The 24,419-nt window shown below is 45.7% G+C and overlaps 1 protein-coding gene across 2 annotated transcripts in view; it reads right to left on the bottom strand.

Moving 5' to 3' along the window:
- The window catches only part of ZFAND2B (zinc finger AN1-type containing 2B), a 40,199-nt gene that overhangs the window by 11,293 nt on the left and 4,487 nt on the right, over nt 1-24,419 (bottom strand). For both annotated transcript variants that reach the window (XM_030210060.1, XM_030210061.1), the window contains exons 3-4: nt 21,001-21,095; nt 12,079-12,210 (exon numbers count right to left, since the gene is read on the bottom strand). In XM_030210060.1, the coding sequence (XP_030065920.1) occupies nt 12,079-12,210; nt 21,001-21,095 (227 nt within the window). The remainder of the gene's footprint in view (nt 1-12,078; nt 12,211-21,000; nt 21,096-24,419) is intronic.

The following is a 24,419-nucleotide window of genomic DNA, read 5'->3' as shown; positions in this document are numbered from 1 at the left end:
TGTAATGTTATTTACATAAGGTGTTCTAAATCATTAATTGGTTATTTACAACCGGTGCAGAATGCAGCTGTCCAACGGTCAGACTCTGTTTCCCCATTGCTTAAGAAATTACACTGGTTGCTTATTAATGCTACAGTTCAATTCAAATTGCGTACCCTAGCATGTTGGATTTTATATGGTGAAGTACTATTATATTTTGTGGACTAGGTATCCCTTCTTTCCACTAGCAATGGTAGAAAAATGATAACAGTTGATTATGAGTCTAACAGGCCAAGAGTCTAAAACTTTTTAATTCTTCTATACATTACCAGGTTGCATATGTTTGGAATTCATTGCCATTATCAATCCGTCGTATATCAAGTTATCTTCTATTTTGTAAGACTTTTAAAATTAATTTGTAAAACATTTTCAATTATAACATTAATTATCCTATATAATAAAAAGCACCTCCAACGTTCTGAAGCTGACTCCGTGGCAGTGAAAGTATGAAGGGTTCGTGCTGCCTCTAATGCTATATCCATCTCCTGAATTGACATCACGCACTTCCAGGTTCGTCACAAACAGCACTGACCAACCACCGAATAGCAGCACGAGGCACAACCTCAACGTCTATAGCCTTCCCTTCGAGTTCGTTCCCTCAGAGTCCTGCCCTCATGAAAAGAGGAAATGATGTCAGCAGGCAGGACTCAGAGGGAACAAAGTCGGCAGCTTCGATGGAGGTAAACAGGGGAATGAGGACAATCGCAGGGTGCCTGGAGGGCGGGCAGGGGAGAGAGGAGACTCGCTGGGTGGCTAGAAGGGGGACAGGGGAGAGAAGAGCATCGGTGGGTAGCTGGAGGGGGGGGGGCAAAGGAAAAAGGAGAATCGCTGGGTGGCTGGAGGGGGGGGCAAGGGACAGAGGAGACACACTCGCATCCAGCAGTCTCTCTCTGTCACACACACACACATTCGCACATTCACTCTCTGTCACACACACACACACTGACAAAAACCTTGCTAGCACCTGTTTCATTTGTGTCAGAAACGGGCCTGTTTTACTAGTATAATTATATATTAATTCCAGGAAACTGATCCTGTGATCTTGCCATGCGATCCGCATAGAAACAGTGATGGAAATTGCAGAATATAAGAATCGTGTAACATAACAGGAAAGGCTACAGCAGCTAGGGCTCTTCAGCTTGGAGAACAGAAGGCTGAGGGGGAGATATGACGAGGTCTATAAAATGAGTAGACATGAAACGCTTGTTTACACTTTCCAAAAATACTAGGACTAGGGGGCATGCAATGGAGCTACTAACATTACGTTATACTGATTCTTGTATTCCACAGCTATCCAAAAGAGTTCAGCACTGATAATAAAGAAAAACAGGCAAACCCTGTGAGCAAACAGTACAAACTCAAATATAAAATGTGTGATTACTAAGCTAAAAATTTCTTTTAAAAAATGTTTTAAAAAAATTTCCTAAAAATAGTATAATGAACGATTCTTCTAATCTGTAGTGGAATAGAATTCCATATAGCAGGCACATAATATGAAAGGCTGGCCGACAAACTGGTCTTGGACTTAATCCTGCTAAGCGTGGGGAAGTGGAGTTGGAGGTTCTCTCAAAGGCTCTTAGTTGGGAGAGGTAAGCTAGGGCTAACCCATGAATGATCTTAAAATCATATATATACCTTAATGAATACGTGCCTCCACCAGCAGCCAGTGGAGGACCAGCAGCAAAAAGGTGACTACCACTTTTCAATGCAAAAACAAACAAACAAACAAACGAAACGTAATGTGTTTTAATTGACTGGTTTCTTTTCATAAGATTTTTGTGACATCCCGCTTAAACACTTACTGTAGTCCAGGATTTAAATAAGTAAACTTTGCACAAGTCTGAATGTGTGCATGTCAAAACATATTACAAATCTACGTTTTTATTTTAACAGAAAAAAAGACTTCTTAATAAGATTAACTTGTGATTCTACCTGATAGGGTAACACCTAATATCTTAATACTTTCCTCAAAGATGAAGTTCTGACCACTTAGTTTAAGCAATCATTCCAGATTTCATCAATTTGGTCTAAAAACAAAAACTTTGTTTAATCCTTATTCAGCTTCAAAGAGTGGGAATTAATCCACAATTCAAGGAGGGAAATGCAATCTTTTATCCTAACTGCAGTTGTCTCCAGTCTGAGCTGCCAGTAACAAGATTAGGTCATCAACTAATTCCCTCTCACCCTATAGTCTTAAAGCGCAAGTTAGATAACATGGTAGCTAACCAATAAGACTGTATTCACCCAGTGTCCAACTCATAGTATTGTACCAACCTCTGACCCACTGATGATGTAAACCACAGTGAACCCTAAACAGGGGATATTAGCAGTATATAAGACTTGAATTGAATCAGCATAGCTGAAAACAGAATCCAGTGAAAACTACCACCAGACGTAGGAAAGACTTCAAAACATTAAACAGATTGGTGACAAAGGGGATCCCTGCCACGATTCGGACAGAATCTCCTTAAATTTACCTCCAATACCGAAACTATCTAGAATATTCAACAGCAATTGATGTCCACCAAGTTGAATGCACTTGATAAGTCAAATTGCAAAACTATGGCCTTGCAAGCTTTGCTTAGAAGCATTCTACCTTCTGCTAATAATGCACTGAGTACAGGTTCAGTGCTATAATGCTTATGAAAGCCTGAACGTGAACTGTGAAGCAAATCGATCACGGATTTTAGCACGCAACGTAGGGGCCCCATTGGTACAGCACTGCACGCAAAACAATCACACAGTGGAGACTCTAAGATGCATGGTGATTGATCATGTCACCCCAATACCCAGGGGAGGGGATCGCAATAGAAGACTACTTCAGCAAGAAACCTTCTGGATTTACCATTTAGACGCCCTGGAACCGAATGGTTTGAATACGTATATCCATTGGGGATGCTTTATGTGATGCACTCTCAAGAGCCCACTTATGCAGTACCGGAAACCGGATATGCTCGGTACCGTTACTGTTTATAAGATGACAACGCCATCAGAGGTTCTAACGGCGGTGTGTGGACGAGGAGGTTGAAAGCCTGTAAGCCATGATTTGATGTACTGATGATACGAACTGGAGTGCTGCATCAGACATACATGGTGACGGACTCTTTGTCCAGGTCCAGTGGTCAATTATCCCTTGAGAAAGCCATACAGAGCGAAACAGGCACCTGCTTGGGGCTACAGTGACACCTGGACACACAGATAAGTGTTGTGACTGATACCTCTGCTAAGATGAAACGTTATGCTTAGCCGTTACAGTGCGGATACTGTCTGGCAAAGATTAATGTGGGAAACACTAAGGACTTAATGAATGTAGAAAGAAAAAAATACAAAATAAAAAACAAAAAATTAGAAATATAATCAAAAGAGGCAGGTTGGGGGTGAGTCAATGATTAAAATTGTCACCAAATAGGGGTACAGTACATTGGTGATACAGAAATTGCCCCGGTGATCATATGAGACTTTCCCCGATAAAACTATCAGCTATACATTGTGATAATTCCATTTGAAGAATTTGTTTGGGTTACATTAGACGCTCTAGGTTCATACTCTACTATTTGGTAGTGTATATAACAACATTAACAGATTATCGCTGCTACAGTTTGACAGTATTTTCAGGATAAGCAGCATAAAAACTATTTTACTGTTCTGGGATCTTGCCAGGTACTTGTGACCTGGACTGGCAACTTATCTTCTTATGAAATTTTCCAAAATCTGTATTTTTTATGAATGTTTTGTTGTAACCTACCCTGGATGGGCGGGCTAAAAATAAAAAATCTAATCTATATGCCTACTTTGGGCTCCCCAAGTGAATTAACAGATAGAGGTGGTTATACAAGATTACCTACTTCACAGTAATAGGCAAGAATTTTCATCCCACGATCTGGGAATTCTTACAGGCAGTTCTCAGAGGGGAACTGATAGCGGTAGCCAAGAAAAACACCCATAAAACGGAGGCGAGTAAACTATGGGACTTTATTAGGATAAGAAGGGGGTGACATTTTGCAGAAATACAGAATACTAGGGCAGCCCCAAAGGAGCTATGTGGTGAGGAGAGATCAGGTAATAAAGGAGGACCAGAGACTAAAGGTACAGTATTTGGGGAAGGGAAGGAGAAGTTTATAATCGGGAAGAGGAGATGGTAAAATTATGTATAATCATACCTGATAATTTTCTTTCCATTAATCATAGCTGATCAATCCATAGACTGGTGGTTGTGTCCATCTACCAGCAGGTGGAGATAGAGAGCAAACTTTTGCCTCCCTATATGTGGTCATGTGCTGCCGGAAACTCCTCAGTATGTCGATATCAAAGCTCCATCCGCAGGACTCAGCACTTAGAGAATTACACCCACGAAGGGACACTCTGCCCAGCTCACCACCGCCGAAACGGGGGAGGGGAATTAACCCAGCTCATCCCCACACAAGTGGGGGAGGGGAATCCGTCCAGCTCATCCCCGCGGAGCGGGGGAGGGACACCACACCCGCCGATGCGGGGGGATCTGGCTTATCCTGCAACCGCAACCGCGGGAGGAGCTGACTGACCCTAACACCGCCGAAGCGGGAGGGGTACAAAGCTGCCCTACAGCCGCACGAAGCGGGAGGGAGTGCCGGCAGAATTTATGTCTCAATCCAGCCCCGTAAAACGGAGGGGAGAGGAATGCAGCAGCTCACTGTAACACAAACTCGTCTCAACTCTTGAAGAATCCAAGTGAAAGAACTTGAACACGAAGTCTTTCTGAAATAACTGAAGACTAAACTTGAACCTGAAATGCAACCAGAATAAAAACAGAACAGATATCTGGGAGGGGCTATGGATTGATCAGCTATGATTAATGGAAAGAAAATTATCAGGTATGATTATACATAATTTTACCTTCCATATCATCAAGCTGATCAATCCATAGACTGGTGGGATGTACCGAAGCAGTACTCACCCAGGGCGGGACATTGAAATCCCTGACCTCAACACTGAAGCTCCAAACCGGGCCTCCGCCCGTGCAGCCACAGTCAAACGGTAATGCTTGGAGAATGTATGAGCCGAAGCCCAAGTTGCCGCCTTGCATATCTCTTCCAAGGAGACGGATCCGGCCTCTGCCATCGAGGCCGCCTGAGCTCTCGTGGAGTGAGCCTTCAGCTGGATAGGCGGCACCTTCCCCGCGGCCACATAAGCCGCTGCAATGGCTTCCTTGACCCATCTTGCCACTGTAGGCTTAGCAGCCTGCAGACCCTTACGAGGATCTGCAAACAGGACAAACAGATGATCCGATTTCCGGAAATCATTGGTCACTTCCAAGTATCTGAAGATGACTCGTCTCACATCCAGATATTTAAGAGCAGAGTACTCCTCTGGGTAGTCCTCCCTACGAAAGGAAGGGAGACAGAGCTGCTGATTCACATGGAAGCGAGAAACAATCTTGGGCAGGAAGGAAGGTACTGTGCGAATAGTCACTCCTGCCTCAGTGAACTGCAGAAAAGGCTCTCGACATGAGAGCGCCTGGAGCTCGGAAACTCTTCTGGCTGAAGTGATAGCCACCAAAAAGACTGCTTTCAACGTCAGGTCTTTCAGAGATGCCCTCGACAAGGGTTCAAAAGGCGGCTTCTGCAATGCTCTTAGCACCAGGTTGAGATTCCACGCAGGCACCACTGAGTGCAGAGGAGGGCGCAGGTGATTAACTCCCTTGAGAAAGCGCACCACATCTGGCTGCGAAGCCAGGGAAGCACCCTTCAGGCGGCCCCTGAAGCAAGCCAGAGCCGCTACCTGGACTTTAAGGGAACTGAGCGACAGGCCTTTCTCCAGACCTTCTTGCAGGAACGCCAACACTGAAGAAATTGGAGCAGTGAAGGGAGAAAGTGAGCCTGCTTCACACCATGCTGCAAAGATACGCCAAACCCTGGCGTAAGCAGTAGAAGTAGAGCGTTTCCTCGCTCTCAGCATAGTGGCGATGACCTTGTCTGAGAAGCCCTTCTTCCTCAGACGCTGCCGCTCAATAGCCAGGCCGTAAGACCAAAGGGAGAGGGATCCTCCATCACCACGGGACCCTGATGTAACCGGCCCTGCTCCACTGACAGCCGCAGAGGATCGTCGACTGAGAGCCTGATCAAGTCCGCATACCAGGGACGTCTGGGCCAATCCGGACCCACCAGGATTACCCTGCCGGGATGCTTTGCCACCCGGTCTAGCACCCTGCCCAACATGGGCCAGGGCGGGAACACATAGAGGAGCTCTTGTGTCGGCCACTGTTGGAGAAGAGCATCTACTCCCAGGGATCGAGGGTCCCGTCCTCTGCTGAAAAAGCGCGGCACTTGGCAATTGGCCGATGACGCCATCAGATCTAGGCTCGGCTGGCCCCAGCGCTTCGTGATGTCCAAGAACGCCTGAGCAGATAGTTGCCACTCTCCGGGCTCCAAGGTATGGCGACTGAGAAAGTCCGCCTTGACATTCATGACTCCGGCAATGTGGGCCGCTGAAAGCTGCTCCAGGTTCGCTTCCGCCCACTGGCAAAGACTCATAGCCTCCTTGGCTAGAGGGGCGCTCTTGGTACCTCCCTGGCGGTTGATATAGGCCACAGCCGTGGCATTATCCGACAGGACCCGTACAGGCTACAACACCAGTACCGGGATGAACTCCAATAACACCAACCGAATGGCTCTGAGTTCCAGGAGGTTGATAGACCACTTGCCTCTGCAGGAGACTAGAGCCCCTGCGCTGTCCTTCCCAAGCAGTGGGCTCCCCAGCCCATCAAAGAGGCGTCTGTCGTGACGACAATCCACTCCGGGGTCACCAGAGGCAATCCTGCAGACAACTTGTCTGTCTGCGTCCACCAGCTCAGCGCCTTGCGCACTGCTGGGTCCACGGGAAGGCGCACAGCATAATCCTCCGACATCGGAGTCCAGCGCAGCAGCAGAGATAGCTGTAGTGGTCTCATATGAGCCCTGGCCCAGGGCACTACTTCCATCGTGGCCGTCATAGAGCCCAACAGCTGCACGTAGTCCCAAGCCCGAATAGGAGAGGCTACTAGGAACTAGTCCACCTGAGCCTGAAGCTTGACAATCCGATTGTCTGGCAGGAACACTCTGCCCACTTGGGTGTCGAATCGAACTCCCAGATACTCCAGGGACTGAGTCGGGCGCAGCTGGCTCTTCTTCCAGTTGATGATCCATCCCAGGGAGCTCACAAGAGCAACTACCCGGTCCATAGCTTTGCCGCACTCTGCATAAGAGGGGGCTCGGATCAACCAGTCGTCCAGATAAGGATGGACTTGTACTCCTTCCTTTAGCAGGAAGGCCGCTATGACCCCCATTACTTTGGAAAAGGTCCGCGGAGCAGTAGCCAACCCGAAAGGGAGGGCTCTGAACTGGAAGTGTCGTCTCAGGACTGTAAAACGCAGAAAGCGTTGGAGAGGAGGCCAGATGGGAATATGCAGGTACGCTTCCTTGATGTCCAAGGAAGCCAAGAACTCTCCTGCCTTCACTGCCGCTATAACAGAGCGGAGAGTCTCCATGCGAAAGTGCCTCACTTTCCAGGCCCGATTGACCCCTTTGAGGTCGAGGATAGGCCGGACAGAACCTCCTTTCTTTGGAACCACAAAGTAAATGGAGTAACGTCCCTTGCCAAGCTGATTTTCTGGCACCGGAACGACCGCACCCAGGCGGATCAGGTTGTCCAAGGTCTGCTGCACTGCCACAGCTTGACCGGAGACTTGCAGGGAGAGAGTACAAACCCGTCTCTTAAGGGTTGGCAGAACTCTAGCTTGTAGCCGTCTCTGATGACTTCCAGCACCCACGCGTCTGAAGTTATAGTGGTCCACTCGCCCAGAAACGAGGACAGCCGTCCTCCAATCTGCACTGGGGCGTGGACCAAGGCCCCGTCATTGGGTACGAGACCCTGGGGGAGGACCGGAGGGAGCACCTCCGGGACGGCGGTCTCTGCGAAAGGAATGCTGCTTGGGGGAGAAATTCCTCTTGAAGGAAGAGGGGGCAGAGGAACCCGACTTGCCCGGGCGGTACCGACGGGCTTCCAGCAACCGTCCTCTGGAGGTACCGGGACGAGTACTAGCCCGAGCCCTGACCTCTGGTAATTTCTTGCCCTTAGACGTGCCGAGATCGGTCACGATTTTGTCCAGCTCGACCCCAAAGAGCAGCTTGCCTTTAAAAGGCAATCTAGCCAGGCGGGATTTAGAGGCGTGGTCAGCAGACCAATGTTTCAGCCAAAGCCACCACCGCGCAGAGACTGTCTGAGCCATGCCTTTAGCTGAGGCTCTCAAGACATCATACAGCAAGTCTGCCAAATAGGCTAAGCCCGATTCCAGGGCCGGCCAATCAGCCCTCAAGGAAAGATCCGAGGGGGAAGCCCGCTGCACCATAGTCAGGCACGCCCTGGCCACATAGGAGCCGCAAACTGAGGCCTGCAAACTTAAAGCAGCTGCCTCAAAGGACGACCTTAAGGCCGCCTCCAATCTTCTGTCTTGGGCGTCCTTTAGGGCCGTGCCACCTTCCACCGGCAACGCCGTTTTCTTAGTCACCGCAGTGATTAAAGAATCCACGGTAGGCCACAGATAGGCCTCACGTTCACTCACAGCCAAAGGATAGAGGCGGGACATAGCCCTAGCCACTTTAAGGCTCGTTTCCGGGACATCCCATTGAGCCGCAATTAAGGTGTGCATGGCATCATGCACGTGGAAGGATCTAGGCGGGCGCTTCGTCCCCAGCATAATGGCAGAGCCAACAGGGGCTGAGGGAGAGACGTCCTCCGGAGAGGAAATCTTCAAAGTGTCCATGGCCTGTAAAAACAGGTTGGGCAAATCCTCTGGGCTAAAAAGCCGCGCTGCAGAGGGGTCATCCGCTCCATCCGAGCGGGGATCTATCTCCTCCAAGGAATCCGCAAAGGACCGTTGGGAGACCTCAGACACGCTGCCCTCATCTACATCGGAGGAGACAAAGTCCTCCAAGGCCTGGAAATCAACCCGAGGGCGTTTACCTCTGGGAACCTCAACCTCTTTATCAGAAGAGGGAGCAGGGGCAGCGTTTTGCATGAGGAAAGCCTGATGCAGCAGCAAAACAAACTCGGGGGAGAAACCCCCCAGACTGTGCACTTCCGCAGCCTGGGCAACAGCCCTAGACGCACTCTCAACCGGCGCTCGCAATAGCGGGGGAGAGACATGCTGCGCATCCAAAATGGCGTCCGGCGCGAAACTCCGCGAAGGAGCCGCGCGGGAAGAACGGCGCTTAACTTTAGCCGCTTGTGCCGTCGCCCAAATTAAGGGCGTTCATGGCATTAATGTCTCCAACCTCAAGGGCGGCCCACGAAGAAGCCGTCCGAGCCGCGTGGCCGGCCAAGATGGCGGAGGCGAGGAGCGGGGGATGGGCGTTTATGGCGGGAAAAAACCGCCACGCCGGAGGAACGACCGGGACATTCATCGGTCACTAAACTGTCACCCATCAAGGGCGAATCAGGTTGTAAAACCCCCGCATCCCCTCTAGAAGCGCTCCAGCGATCCGGGGAGCGACCCTTTGCGCCCTCGCCCTCCGACGCCATATGCCACGAGGAGAAGAATCGGGGAACCCCCTGCCCGCTATAAAAAGGTAAAATTACCTGCTTGCCGCTCCGAGCTGTAACGAACTGGTGTCCCAGTGAGTAGCTGCAATGAACGTTTAAAGAAACGTCGAATTAAACGCCTTTAAAGACGTTTAAAATTTTTTTTTTTTTTTTAAACGGAGCCAGCGGGAGGGGGGAGAAAAGGAGGGACCTGGCACCACCAGGTTTGCACTTGCTCAAAAGAGCCCTCAACCCCAGGCCTCAACAAAACCTAAGGATTAGGCTTGGAGGCCTAGCCAGAGCTGCTGCTGTGTGTGACCACCACCTGCTGAGATAGAGAACATACTGAGGAGTTTCCGGCAGCACATGACCACATATAGGGAGGCAAAAGTTTGCTCTCTATCTCCACCTGCTGGTAGATGGACACAACCCACCAGTCTATGGATTGATCAGCTTGATGATATGGAAACAGGCAGGTTTTGTGGAATTTTATGAAGAGCTTTCTGAGCAAGTGGCAGAGGATGAAGAAACTGGAATACACTTGAAGGGGGGAGGGGAGAGGAATCCTATTATATGAGATTGGCGGGAGTCACAATTTTGCCAAATATATCATCCAGTACTAGCCGGAGGGGGGGGGGGGGGGGGGGTCAATCTCTCTCCTAGGGCTCGATATAAAAATCATGGCCAGAGTGCTAGCTGATTGCTTAGCACAAGTTATGCCAAAGCCAATACACCCCAATCATGTTGGGTTCATGATGTGTGTGTGTTTGTGGGGGGGAGTTGATAAGAACAGATAGTATAAGATACTCTGGAAGCCCATATAGGGCAGACTTCATCTAGTCATGGTGGCGGTTGATGCTGAAAAGGCCTGCAAGCTCTGGGTGCTGAAGAGGGTGGGAATAAGAAACGGCTTTATTAAATTGGATAACCACTAGCATGTGTGAGTGTAAATGGGTACTATTGCTCTGCATTTGAGCTGAAGAGGGGCAAGAGGCAAGGGTGCCCTTCATCACCCCTACTCTTTGCCCTGATTATTGAGCCCCTAGCTCAGAGGATAAGCGTGTGCCTGGACATTGAGGGGGTTGCTGGTAGCAGGCAGGGAACAAAGAATCTTTGCTGAGGATATTTTAGTTGGGGCAGAAGTTGCCCTGGGGGCACTAGAACCATAAATGGAGCATTTCGGTAAATTATCTACTTTGAAGTGAATTGACTTTTTACTTTTTCAAAAAGTACAAAGACTAGGAGAGAGAGAGAGAGTGCACGGGTCTTGCTGGGCTAGCCACCTCCCTGCCCCCGACCTACCTTTAAATGCTCTGGTGGTCTAATGGCCTCTTGAGGAGAACAGCAATCCCCAGTCACTCTTGCCACCGCCGGGTCCTCAACAATAATGGCTGCTGGGACTTGGCAGCCTCAGGAGAAATCCAGTTGCTCCTGACCATGCCAGTTTCAATCGAAGGAAGTCCCGGCAGCCATTTTGGCTGGGGATCACTCTTGCCCAGAAGAGACTATTAGATCACAAGGGCATTCAAAGGTAGGACAGAGAGGGTCTTTTGGGTGGTGGGAGGGTGAAGGGGGTTGTGGTTGGGGGGGGGGGGTATGGCCCAGGAGGACCCACTCTCTGCTGGGGGAGGGGTATCTCTATGGAACCCCCCCAGTCTGATCTGGCCCATTTTCAATCTCATTAGGTCTTTTTACCAGTTTTCCCCCCTCATACCAAGTTTCATCCCAAGCCGTTAAATTTTCAGAGTTATTTTACACCCAAATAGAAAGATGGACAGATGTTCTTCACCCCTTTTGTATAATTCTCAACTTCCGTTTGGTTGGAAAGAATAAACATAAGAAAGCGAGATCACCATCAGCACAGAATAAAGGAAAAGACTGCAGAAGACAAATGGGAAAAATCCACAATTCCAGGAATAACATGTATACAATGTTTGTACGTTTGGGAAGCTCGCCAGGTGCCCTTGGCCTGGATTGGCCGCTGTCATGGACAGGATGCTGGGCTCGATGGACCCTTGGTCTTTTCCCAGTGTGGCATTACTTATGTAATACCCTAGAACAGACCATTCAAGCAGCTGCTCCACCAAAAGCCAAGGTAAAGAAATGGGTCTTTAATCCCATTTTAAAGTTTGCTTAGAATAACTGAACCCTAAGGTAGGATGGCTTATTACAGAGTGAAATAGAAGGTGGCTATATGTTGCATGATATCAAGCCATGCAAAAGGCTGAGGGCAGAGTCAACAGTTTATTTTGCTATTTACAGGGAGCGAGGTAGACATATACTGTAGAGGACATTTTTCAAAGAACATCCCACTCATAACATCCAAAACAATGTCCATCTGACAGCCATTTTCAAAGAAAAACTTTGGGAAATCCTGTTTTATTAGCTGGCCTTTACTTATAAGCCGGATGCAGGTCACTCCTGAGCACACGCCAGCAGGCCTGTGGAGAGGTCGAGCATCACGTATACAAACTCACATTCACAGTAACGAAAGAGTCTTCATACCTTGCGTTTCTGCCGAGCTGGGTCTGACTTGCATTCTCGGTCAATGTGTTCCCCTACGACCATGTCTGCAGTTTCTCCTCGCTTCAAAGGAATGGGGGTGTTACACAAGGGGCACACGGGGACCTGCACATCCTGAGAGCAGAAGGAGACAGCAGTGATTTTGTTATACATTGCTGAGTACACTTTTTTGGTTTCTGGTGAATAGGATACATATCCAGGCTCCTCTATTTGATGACCTCTATTGCCTATTTTAATTCCGAGTCTGACACTGACACACTGAACAGGGTCTACATGCAGCATGATTGCTGGGGTGGGGGTGGGGGGGGGGTAAAGAAGCAATGACTGGGACTATGAGAAGGGACAGAGCAGCAACTAATTGTGCCTCGGATATGAAGACCAAAGACTATGAGAGAAACATACTCCAGATCGATAGAGACTCTAATTTTAATTAACCAGGATAACTATGTTATAATATTGAATAGCGAGGAACTCCTTTCAAAGGAGATAGGGAGGAAGGAGGGGGGAGGGGGAGAACAAGACGGGGTTGCAAGAAAGATAGGTTCTTAGACATCCTGAATGTTAAATGCTAGACTTGATGGCTGTATTATGTTAAATATTTGACTTTTTGATGTTATGTTGTTATACTTCAAGGCATATATAACATAAAAACAAAATATGGAAAAAGAAAAGAAGGGACAGAGCAGCAAAGATTGTGCTGAACCCCTTTTGCTGAAAGTCAACAGAGTGTCTTAAGTGTCACATGCAATGCCATAGGATGTTTACAGCTGTTTGTCTAATTTTAATTTAAAACATTATATCCTACAGCACACATGACATAACACTCTGGGCTGTAATACAACATATGCAGTACAATTGATAATTTAATGTATACTGACATGTAAACCTGTACTTACTGTGTGGTTACTGTTTAGCGATACATCAGATTTTTGAGAAAAATTAATAAATCAATATATTAGTTATGAAAACAAACATCCTAAACCATAAAAAATTAAATATGAAGGAGCCCTTTAAAGATTAGCACATACTAACAGAACTAAATGCTAAGAAGTCCATTTTATACCTATGGGATTCTTAGCATTTAAAATATAAGAACAGCCATCCTGAGTCAGACTAATGGTCCATCCATACCAGTATCCTACGTCAAACAGTGGCCAATCCAGGTCACAAGTAACTGGCAGAAACCCAAATAGTAGCAACATTCCAGGACAAGCAGTGGCTTCCCCATGTCCATCTCCATATCAGACTATGGACTTTTCCTCCGGGAACTTGTCCAAACCTTTTTTTAAACCCAGATACGCTAACCGCTGTTACTACATTCTCTGGCAAAAGCATTCCAGAGTGTGTGTAGGTATATATATATGTATATATAACTTCATTGAGTGTACCCTATAAACACTTTCTGGAAGAGGAAGAATCAAGTCACTTCACTTCTATTTGTTCTACACCACTGAGGATTTTGTAGACCTCAATCATATCTCCCCTCAGCGGTCTCTTTTCCGAGCTGAAAAGCCCTAACCTTTCCTCATATGAGCGGAGTTCCATCCCCTTTTATAATTTTGGTTGCTCTTCTCTGAACCTTTTCTAATTCTGTGATATGGCAACAGAATTGAACGCAATACTCAAGGTGAGGTTGTACTGTGGAGCGATAGAGGCATAATAATATTTTTGGTCTTATTTTGCATCCCTCTCCTAATAATTCCTAGCATCCTGTTTGCTTTTTTTGCATTATCTACAAAGACATCTACATCTTTTTCTTCAGTGCTGACTCCCAAGGTGGACTCTAGCATCAGGTAACTATGATTCAGATTATTCTTCCCAAAGTGCATCACTTTGCATTAGTCCACATTAAATTTCATCTGCCATTTGACTGCCCAGTCTTGAGGGGAGATATCACTGGAGATAATGACTGGAGGAGGGGGCGTAGTTAAGATGAATGTCCTGACTGAATGTGCTTGTGCAGAGCTCCTGCCACCTTCATTTCTGGCTTCTTTATTGTATGGAGTACAAACGAAAGGTCAAGCAGTATCCTGCAGAGACACTGACACCAGCGCGGGGCACAATGGACAACTGTGTGTGCCCGGGAACACCGTTAGCTTAAGGCAGCTCATCGCACCAGTCAGAGCTGGAAGTTTCAATGAGGCTAAAATACCACCACCGCCTCTGATAGGGCAGGGAGTAGTGCAGTCTCAAGCCATCTCAGTAGCGGTTTCCTTGGCGTTGCAGGGAGCGGCTCTGGTGCCTCAGCTGTGTTCCTCATGTGGGGTAAGATCTCCGACTCCGTATCAGACTGGAGAAGTTGTTTTACCTTCTTTAACTGTGAGTGATAAGACTGCCCTGGTGAGACCTTCGTCCTTTAATTTTGAATTTCTGTGAGAAGGCAAATCTCAGTTGGAAAGGTTTCTTTCCACTCAGTTACAAACTATTAATAAGTTCTGAGAAGTGCTATAAAATGTAGCTGGGTAAGCTCAGGAATTGAGTTCACTTAAACAACGTGTGGGTGTTGTGGAAGACTCACTGAAAGTTGTTCAACAGCATGGAGATAAAAGATTCTGTTGATACGACCAGGAAATTGGAAATTTTGGAAAACGTACGTAAAAAAAAAAAAAAAAAAATCTTCAGCTTTTGACTTTTCTAAGGGTACTTAACTTTTCTCCACATGACTTACGTAAGTATTGCCATACTGGGACAGACCGAAGGTCCATCACGCCCAGCATCCTGTACAAGTACCTGGCAAGATCCCAATACATTTTATGCTGCTTATCCATAAGCAGTGGATTTTCCCCAACTCCATTTTAATAATGGCTTATGGACTTTTCTTTCAGCAAGCTATCCAAACCTTTTTTAAACCCCGCTAACTGCTTTTACTACATTATCTGGCAATGAATTCCAGAGTTTAATTATACATTGAGTGAAGAAATATTTTCTTCGTTTTTTTATTTACTACTTTGTAGCTTCTTTGAATGCCCTCTAGTCTTAGTATTTTTGGAAAGTGTAAACAGACGCTTCACGTCTACCGTTTCCACTCATTATTTTAAGAACTCAAATACAAATCAACTTACGCATCCAGTTTTTCCTACATAAGCACACAACTGTGGAACACATTACCAAAAGCCTTGAAAACTACGAACGACCACCTAAACTTCCGGAAAACACTAAAAACTAACCTGTTTAAAAAGGCATACCCTACTGATCCAACATAAATGCCTGATCTTTGCAACACAACAAAACTAAATCACGTAATGGACATAACTCTTTCGTTCTCCGATTCCCTAATGTGGCTGTGCCACATGAACTTTATCTTACCATAACATCACTTTGTATTTGTTCACACCGGAGTCTGCAAACGCCTCTCCGGTACTATGTAAGCCACATTGAGCCTGCAAATAGGTGGGAAAATGTGGGATATAAATGTAACAAATAAAATAAATACATTTTATAGACTTCTATCATGTCTCCCCTCAGCCGTTTTCTCCAAGTTGAAGAGCCCTAGCCGCTTTAGCCTTTCCTCATAGGGAAGTCGTCCCATCCCCTTTATCATTTTTGTCGCCCTTCTCTGCACCTTTTCTAATTCCACTATATCTTTTTTGAGATGTGGTGAACCAGAATTGCACACAATAGTCTAGGTGCGGTCGCACCATGGAGCGATACAAAGGCACTATAACGTTCTCATTTTTGTTTTCTATTCCTTTCCTAATAATACCCAACATTCCATTTGCTTTCTTAGCTGCTGCTGCTGCACACTGAGCAGATGGTTTCAACGTATCATCAACGATGACATCTAGATTCCTTTCCTGGTTCTGCGTCCTGGACCTCAACCTAAGAAGATTCATCTCCCATTTCCATCAGGGGATCAAACAAATTAGGCCTCGCAACAGCTCCGCCATTTTCTTCGTGGGGTTGCGTCGCAAAATATTGCATCGTTTTGCTAGGGCGATGTCTCAACATCATGATTTCAAGTCTCCAGATGGCAGAAATAATTGGAAAGGTAGGGGAAAGCGAAAAATCCCACAAACCGGTAGGGATGCGCTAATTACTCACTGTGGCGTGGGTGACTCAATCGGAGCCTCAGGCTAAGACTGCCATCGCCCGTCTCCAAGATAATATTTTAAACAACGTCCATGCGTAATACAAAAGTGCTAACCTTTGCAGCCAAACGTTTTAGCTTCTTTTAGAACCATTTTCCTCATTTTATCATAGTTGCCCTTTTGAAAATTAAATGCTGCTACAGTAGATTTCCTTTGCGACTTCACTCCAGTTAATAGTTCAAATTCCATCATTTTGAGATTACTGTTTCCCAGCGGGTCCAACACCATTACCTCTCGTACCGTGCCCTGCACTCCTTAGATCTAAAATAGCTCCCCCTCTCGTCAGTTCCTGGACCAGTTGCTCCAAGAAGCAGTCATTTATTATGACTAGGAATTTTACCTCCATAGTGCTCCCTGATGTAACATTTATCCAGTCCATAATGGGGTAACTGAAGTCACCCATTCTTATACTGTTGCCCCATTTGCCAGCTTTCCTAATTTCTATAAACATTTCTTCATATGTCCTTTCTGTGTGGACAACAGTACCAGTATACTCCTTCACTTCATAGATGCTGCTGTTTCATGTAGAATGACTCAATTCCCTCTTTAACATATAGCGCAACTCCCCCTCCAATTTGACCCATTCTATCATTGTGTTTTATTTTTTACCTTCTTAACACAGTGAGCCATTGATGTGTGGGATAAGCATAAAGAATCCTGTGCCGAAGGAATGGATCCTCAGGAGCTTAGTCAAGATCGGGAGGCGGGGCTGGTGGTTGGGAGGCGGGGATAGTGTTGGGCAGACTTATACGGTCTGTTCCAGAGCCAGTGGTGGGAGGCGGGACTGATGGCTGGGAGGTGGGGATAGAGCTGGGCAGACTTATACGGTCTGTGCCAGAACCAGATGTGGGAGGCGAGGCTGGTGGTTGGGAGGCGGGGATAGTGCTGGGCAGACTTATACGGTCTGTGCCAGAGCTAGTGGTGGGAAGCGGGACTGGTGGTTGGGAGGCGGGGATAGTGCTGGGCAGACTTATACAGTCTGTGCCCTGATAATGACAGATACAAATCAAGGTAGGGTATACACAAAAAGTAGCACATATGAGTTTATCTTGTTGGGCAGACTGGATGGACCGTGCAGGTCTTTTTCTGCCGTCATACTATGTTACTATGTCCTTCCACCAGGTCTCTGAGACGTCTATTATATCTACCTGTTCATTTAGTGCTATATTCTCTAACTCCCCCATCTTATTTTTTAGGCTTCTGCCATTTGTATACAGGCACTTCCAATTGTATTTTTTCCTTGTATATACAAGCAGCTGAGACGTTGACGGGGATAACGTGCATCATTTATTCTGCTCTCACCCTTAAACGCTCCTGGCTTTCTCTCACCACTGCTGATACCTCTCTATTGGGATTCCCTAAATGTCCTATTTCAATAGTATCCTTCAAGGATACTCCACACCAAACCATGTGCCCCTGGGTGACTCTGAGCTCCCCCTCCCCCATTTTAAATGTTAGTGCCAGCAGCCAGGTTCCATCGTAGTTAAGGTGGAGCCCATCCTTTTGTAACAAGCTCCCACTTTCCCAAAATGTTGTCCAATTTCTAACAAACCTAAATTTCTCATCCCTACACCGTCGTCTCAACCACACATTGAGACTTCAGAGATCTGCCTGCCTCTTGGGTCCTGCGCACGGAACGGGGTGCATTTCTGAAAATGCTCCCCTGGAGGATCTGGATTTCAGCTTTCTACTTAACAGCCTATATTAGAAACATAGAAACATGACGGCAGATAAAGGCCATATGACCCATCCAGTCTGCCCATCTTCTGTAACCCCCAATTCTACCTGTTCCTAAGCAATCCCACATGCTTATCCCATGCCTTTTTAAATTCTGGAACAGTCCTCGACTACACCACTTCCACCGGGAGGCCATTCCACGCCTCCACCACCCTTTCTGTGAAATAATACTTCCTTAGGTTACTCCTAAACCTATTCCCTCTTAACTTTGTCATATGCCCCCTCATTCCAGAGCTCTCCTTTGTTTGAAAAAGGCTCTCTTCCTGTACATAGATGCCCTTGAGATATTTAAACGTTTCTATCATGTCTCCTCTCTCCCTCCTCTCTTCCAGCATATACATGTTGAGGTACCTAAACCTGTCCCTGTAATTTTTGCATTCAAGACCGCTTACTAATTTCGTAGCCGCCCTCTGAACCAACTCCATCCTGTTTATATCTTTCCGTAGGTGCGGTCTCCAGAACTGCACGCAGTACTCCAAATGAGGCCTCACCAGAGACTTATACAACGGCACTATCACCTCCTTTTTCCTGCTGGTCATCCCTCTCTTTATGCACCCAAGCATCCTTCTGGCTTTCTATCTGTTTGGAAGCTTTAAGGTCATCAGACACAATCACCCCCAAGTCCCGCTCTTCCTTCATACACTGAAGCACTTCACCCCCTATACTGTACTGTTCCCTTGGACTCTTATGACCCAAGTGCATGACCCTGCATTTTTGGGATTAAACCTTAGTTGCCAAATATCGGTCCATTCCTCCAGCTTCGCTATGTCCTTCCTCATGTCATTCACACCCTCCAGGGTGTCCACCCTGCTGCAGAGTAGAACCTCCCTCCCACATTTTCCTATGTCATTTGTACCCTTATATAGCAAGTCAGCCGGCTACTCCCAAGCACTATCTAAAACCCTATCTAGGTGAAACGTGAGGTCTGCCACTTTCACACCAGGCAGGCAAGTGACCAGGCAAGCCTCATTTCCACCAGCCACCCAGCTATCTACATGCCTAATGATCGAATCAACAACTACAAACCCTTCTGTCTTGGGCAGAAGTTCCTGGAGACACATCCTCGGTGTGAGAGGATACTACATCCCCTGGTGGACAGTTCCTTCACACAGCATTACTTCCTACTTCACCAGGACGATTCTCTCCTTTTAGGAGACCTCCTTCCTCCTAGGCAGCACACAGGCTGCCAGACAGGAGTTGGGACTTATCTTTAACGTCCGTGTAGGTCTCCTCTGTCTCCCTCAGTTCCCCCAAGTCTGCCACACTCTAGCCTCACGAGAATAGACTCGTTCTCTAATATCTAGGAGGTTTCTGCCATCGAGTACACACATATAACCTCTCGCCAAGTGAGATATAATCATACATGTGACACTCGATACAAAAGACTGGATAGCACCCCGCTCACTGCTGTCTGCATCTTAGTATTAGCGAGTTGTTTAATTAATTAAAACGTAAAGTACTAGGGATATTAGACTAATATAAAGAGCCTTAAGATTGTATTGTATATTGCATGATTTATTTAGTGTTTGCTTCTCAGACAGTAATGAAATGCAATTAAAACTCTGCAATGAAAACTCCCCTCTTGTTATCCTAATTAAAATAACAGACTATAAATTAAAACTGTAAATTAAGAGATGTGCTAGGGGTGGGTAGGAATAAAGACTGAAATAGCCTCTGGAAGGCACAGCAGGGCCTGTTAATGACATAGGTAGTGGAAGAAAGTTCAAGTTTAAAACTATGGAGAAAAGGGTTTTACACTTTGGAAACTAATTAAAGTTTGCTTTTTTTTAAATTTAAACTGTCTTCATCAATAAACCTACAATTCCTTTTGTATCCTCAATCTTTAAATCACCAAAGCACAGAGCAAAATAATGTTACGGACCAAGAAAGGGATCTGGGTGTCGTCATCGATAATACACTGAAACCTTCTGCTCAGTGTGCTGCTGCGACTAGGAAAGCAAATAGAATGTTGGGTATTATTAGGAAAGGTATGGAAAACAGGTGTGAGGATGTTATAATGCCGTTGTATCGCTCCATGGTGCGACCGCACCTTGAGTATTGTGTTCAATTCTGGTCGCCGCATCTCAAGAAAGATATAGTAGAATTGGAAAAGGTGCAGCGAAGGGCGACTAAAATGATAGCGGGGATGGGACGACTTCCCTATGAAGAAAGACTAAGGAGGCTTTTCAGCTTGGAGAAGAGACGGCTGAGGGGAGACATGATAGAGGTATATAAAATAATGAGTGGAGTGGAACAGGTGGATGTGAAGCTTCTGTTCACGCTTTCCAAAAATACTAGGACTAGGGGGCATGCGATTAAACTTACAGTGTAGTAAATTTAAAACAAATAGGAGAAAATGTTTCCTCACCCAACGCGTAATTAAACTCTGGAATTCGTTGCCGGAGAAAGTGGTGAAGGCGGTTAGCTTGGCAGAGTTTAAAAAGGGGTTGGACGGTTTCCTAAAGGACAAGTCCATAAACCGCTACTAAATGGACTTGGGAAAAATCCACAATTTCAGAAATAACATGTATAAAGTTTGTACGTTTGGGTAGCTTGCCAGGTGCCCTTGACCTGGATTGGCCGCTGTCGGGGACAGGATGCTGGGCTCGATGGACCCTTGGTCTTTTCCCAGTGTGGCATTACTTATGTACTTATGTTCACTTATCCAGAGAAAAGTCCTCTTTTTCTAAGAACTTCTCTAAGCTTTAGTAAAAGTTGCTCAAATATAACCAAACAAAATGAAAAAAAAAAAAAATATATATATATATACACACTGAAATAACAAAATCCAAAATTAAATGTCATAGAACTGTCCCAGTACCTTAGGAAATAAAATTACACTCCATGCAGCAACTGATCAAAAAGCCAAGATTTCAGTATCTTTTTTTTTTTAAGTTGGTAAAATGGCAACTCTAATCTCACAAGCCAGGCTATTCCACACCTTTGGTGCAACTTCTGTTTAGCAAGCACTTACAAAGGCTTCCCAGTTTCTAATGAAAATCAGTATAAACGCGTTAATTTTTACCTGAAGTTACTTTGATCCTACTACCTGAAAATGAGAGCCCCGGGGTTAGCATACCTTCTTATAAGCAGAGGTGCAGGAGTGCTGAGCATAGCTGATATGATCTTTGCAGAAGATATGCTCACAGGCATCACACTTCAATGGAAGAAAATCTACAAGAGAGCAACCCGGAGCAGGAAATGAGCACAAAATAAAGGAAGGACATCCAGTCTCAAATGCCCACTACACATAGTAACGAAGGAAAATCTCATCTGTTCTGTTCTAGAAACTGCACCTCCAGACAAACAGCCAAAGTTTATAAATATGTTAAATAAAACTGGTCCCAGTACAGATAACTGCGACTCTCCACTATTCACCTCTTCAGCTTTGGCAAAAAATCCTTAATTTGTTCCATTGTGGGCTTAACATCGAAATTGCTTATAATAAACTCTAAGCTAATCTGATATGTCAAGTGGTTTTATAAAGACCATCAGCAACACAGATAGCATGGATTTACTTGGCTCTTAGCCTGGCTTTGAGATAATTTGTACCCTTCTCCACTGTCAACTTAGACTCCGTTCCTTTTATCTTTCTGTACCATACGCCTGAAATAGAGACTTCCTGAGCCGATATGTCAAGCTCCATCTCTGGCAGTGTTCAAATCTAGGGTAAAAGTCTACCTTTTTGAGGCTGCTTTTAAAAGAGGCATATTTTCAAAGCACTTAGCCTTCCAAAGTTCCATAGAAACCTAAGGCTAAGTGCTTTGAAAATATAGTAACATAGTAGATGACGGCAGAAAAAGACCTGCACGGTCCATCCAGTCTGCCCAACAAGATAACTCATATTTGCTGCTTTTTGTGTATACCCTACTTTCATTTGTACCTGTGCTCTTCAGGGCACAGACCGTATAAGTCTGCCCAACACTATCCTCACCTCCCAACCACCAGCCCTGCCTCCCAAACAACGGCTCTGGCACAGACCGTACAAGTCTGTCCAGCACTATCCTCACCTCCCAACCACCAGCCCTGCCTCCCAACCACCAGCTCTGGCACAGACCGTATAAGTCTGCCCAGCACTATCCTTGCCTCCCAACCACCAGCCCCGCCTCCCAACCACCGGCTCTGGCACAGACCGTATAAATCTGCCCAGCACTATCCTTGCCTCCCAACCACCAGCCCTGCCTCCCAACCACCGGCTCTGGCACAGACCGTATAAGTCTGCCCAGCACTATCCCCGCCTCCCAACCACCAGCCCCGCCTCCCGATCTTGACTAAGCTCCTGAGGATCCATTCCTTCGGCACAGGATTCCTTTATGCTTATCCCACGCATGTTTGAATTCCGTTACCGTTTTCATTTCCACCACCTCCCGCAGGAGGGCATTCCAAGCATATGCCTCACTTTATCTCCTAACTCCTATTCAGTACTCATGTCTGTTTTATCATTCCCCACCTTAAGTAGTTCCCTTTTCCCTTATTTGTCCTGTTAGATTGTAAGCTCTGTCGAGCATGGACGTTCTCTTCATGTTCACGTGTACAGCGCTGTGTATGTCTAATAGTGCTATAGAAATAAGTAGTAGTATGTTTGAGAAGCAATTTCTTTTACATATACTGTATATTTTACTTCTTCTGTTTGATATATATTGCCTATTCTTTGTAACATTGACTTGAGCTTCTAATAAAAAGGCCTCTATGTATTTTAAAAAAACAACCAACCTTACACATCTTTTAAGCAAGAAATAGTCCAACTAGCCGGTACGGGCCCTAAAGGAACTGGTTGAGTGGAAGACGACAGAGGGTAGTAGTAAATAGAGCTCATTCTGAGGAAAATAATATTACCAGTGGTGTGCTGCAAGGTTCGGTTCTTTTTTTAAAACATTTTTGTAAGCGATATTGCTAAAGGGCTGTCTGGTAAGGTTTGCCTCTTTATGAATGATACCAAAATCTGCAACAGGGTAGACATCCCCAATGGTGTGGATAACATGAGGAAGGACTTAGTGAAGCTAAAAAATGCAGTCCTCATGCATTTGCGCTGCCAAAACCCAAAATAACAGTATAGTTTAGGGGGTGAAGAACGTTTGTGCATGAAAGAGCAGCAGGACTTGGGTGTGATCGTATGTGATGATCTTATGGTGACCGAACAGGTAGAAAGCTAGAAGGATGCTTGGGTGGATAGGGAGAGGAATGTCCAGTAGGAAAAAGGAGGTGATGATACCCCTGTATAAGACTCTGGTGAGACCTAATTTAAAATATTGTGTACAATTCTAGAGACCACACCATCAAAAAAAAGATATCAACAGGATGGAGTTGGTCCAGAGGGTGGCTACTAAAATGATCAGTGGTCTTTGTCATAAAGAGTATAGGGACAGACTGAAAGATCTCAATATGTATACTTTGGAAGAAAGGTGGGAGAGGGGAGATTTGATAGAGACATTTAAATACCTATGTAACATAAATGCACAGGACAGAACAAACAGACAAATGAACAAATGTTTACAGAAATTAGGAAAGCTGGCAAATTGGGAAACATAATAATAATAATGAGTGATTTCAATTACCCCAGGTTTGTTCCTTGCAAATGGTTAAAAGATGCTGAAATGGTTGGCCGCAAAGGTTGGGACTTTAAATTAGGTGTGGGCATTGTTTAAAAATACCATCGTGGAAGCCCAGACCAGATGTATTCCACATATTAACTAAGGTTGAAAGAAGAGCTAACGACAGCCAGCGTGGTTAAAAGGTGAAGTGAAAGAGGCTATTAAAGCCAAAAGAGCATCCTACAAAGAATGGATAAAGGATCCGAATGAAGAAAATAAGAAGCAACACAAGGTTTGGACAGCTTCCTAAAGGAAAAGTCCATAGACCATTATTACCATTACTAGGAGTGGCCTAGTGGTTAGGGTGGTGGACTTTGGTCCTGGGGAACTGAGGAACTGAGTTTGATTCCCACTTCAGGCACAGGTTAAGTGACTCTGGGCAAGTCACTTAACCCTCCATTGCCCCATGTAAGCTGCATTGAGCCTGCCATGAGTGGGAAAGCGCAGGGTACAAATGTAACAAAAAAAAATGGACTTGGGGGAAAATCCACTATTCCTGGGATAAGCAGTATAAAATGTTTTGTACTTTTTTGGGATCTTGCCAGGTATTTGTGACCTGGATTGGCCACTTTTGGAAACAGGCTGCTGGGCTTGATGGACCTTTGGTCTTTCCCAGTATGGCAATACTTATGTACTGAAAATATAGAAATTAAGGCGATATCAAACCATGAGCATCAATGCATCTGATTGTGGAAAACCTCAATGCTGTTTATTGAGGAAAAGGCCTCGAGAAGCCCCCAGCCTAAATATAGCTTCGGGGACTGGACTTCATCATTGGCCCAAAAACCTCTTTTTTACAACTTGTCTATTAAAGTAAATTAATTAGCAAAGTTACTTAGCTTTCATAAATTGTTATTTTTTGCTTGTGCCTGCAGTTCCTCAAACGGGAGCAAATCACCCTCCACGT

The sequence above is a fragment of the Microcaecilia unicolor genome, chromosome 7 (assembly GCF_901765095.1).
Source record: "Microcaecilia unicolor chromosome 7, aMicUni1.1, whole genome shotgun sequence".
Taxonomy (NCBI): domain Eukaryota; kingdom Metazoa; phylum Chordata; class Amphibia; order Gymnophiona; family Siphonopidae; genus Microcaecilia; species Microcaecilia unicolor.
Note: the sequence above shows the minus strand (reverse complement) of the source record. Positions and strands in the feature narration are given on the sequence as shown.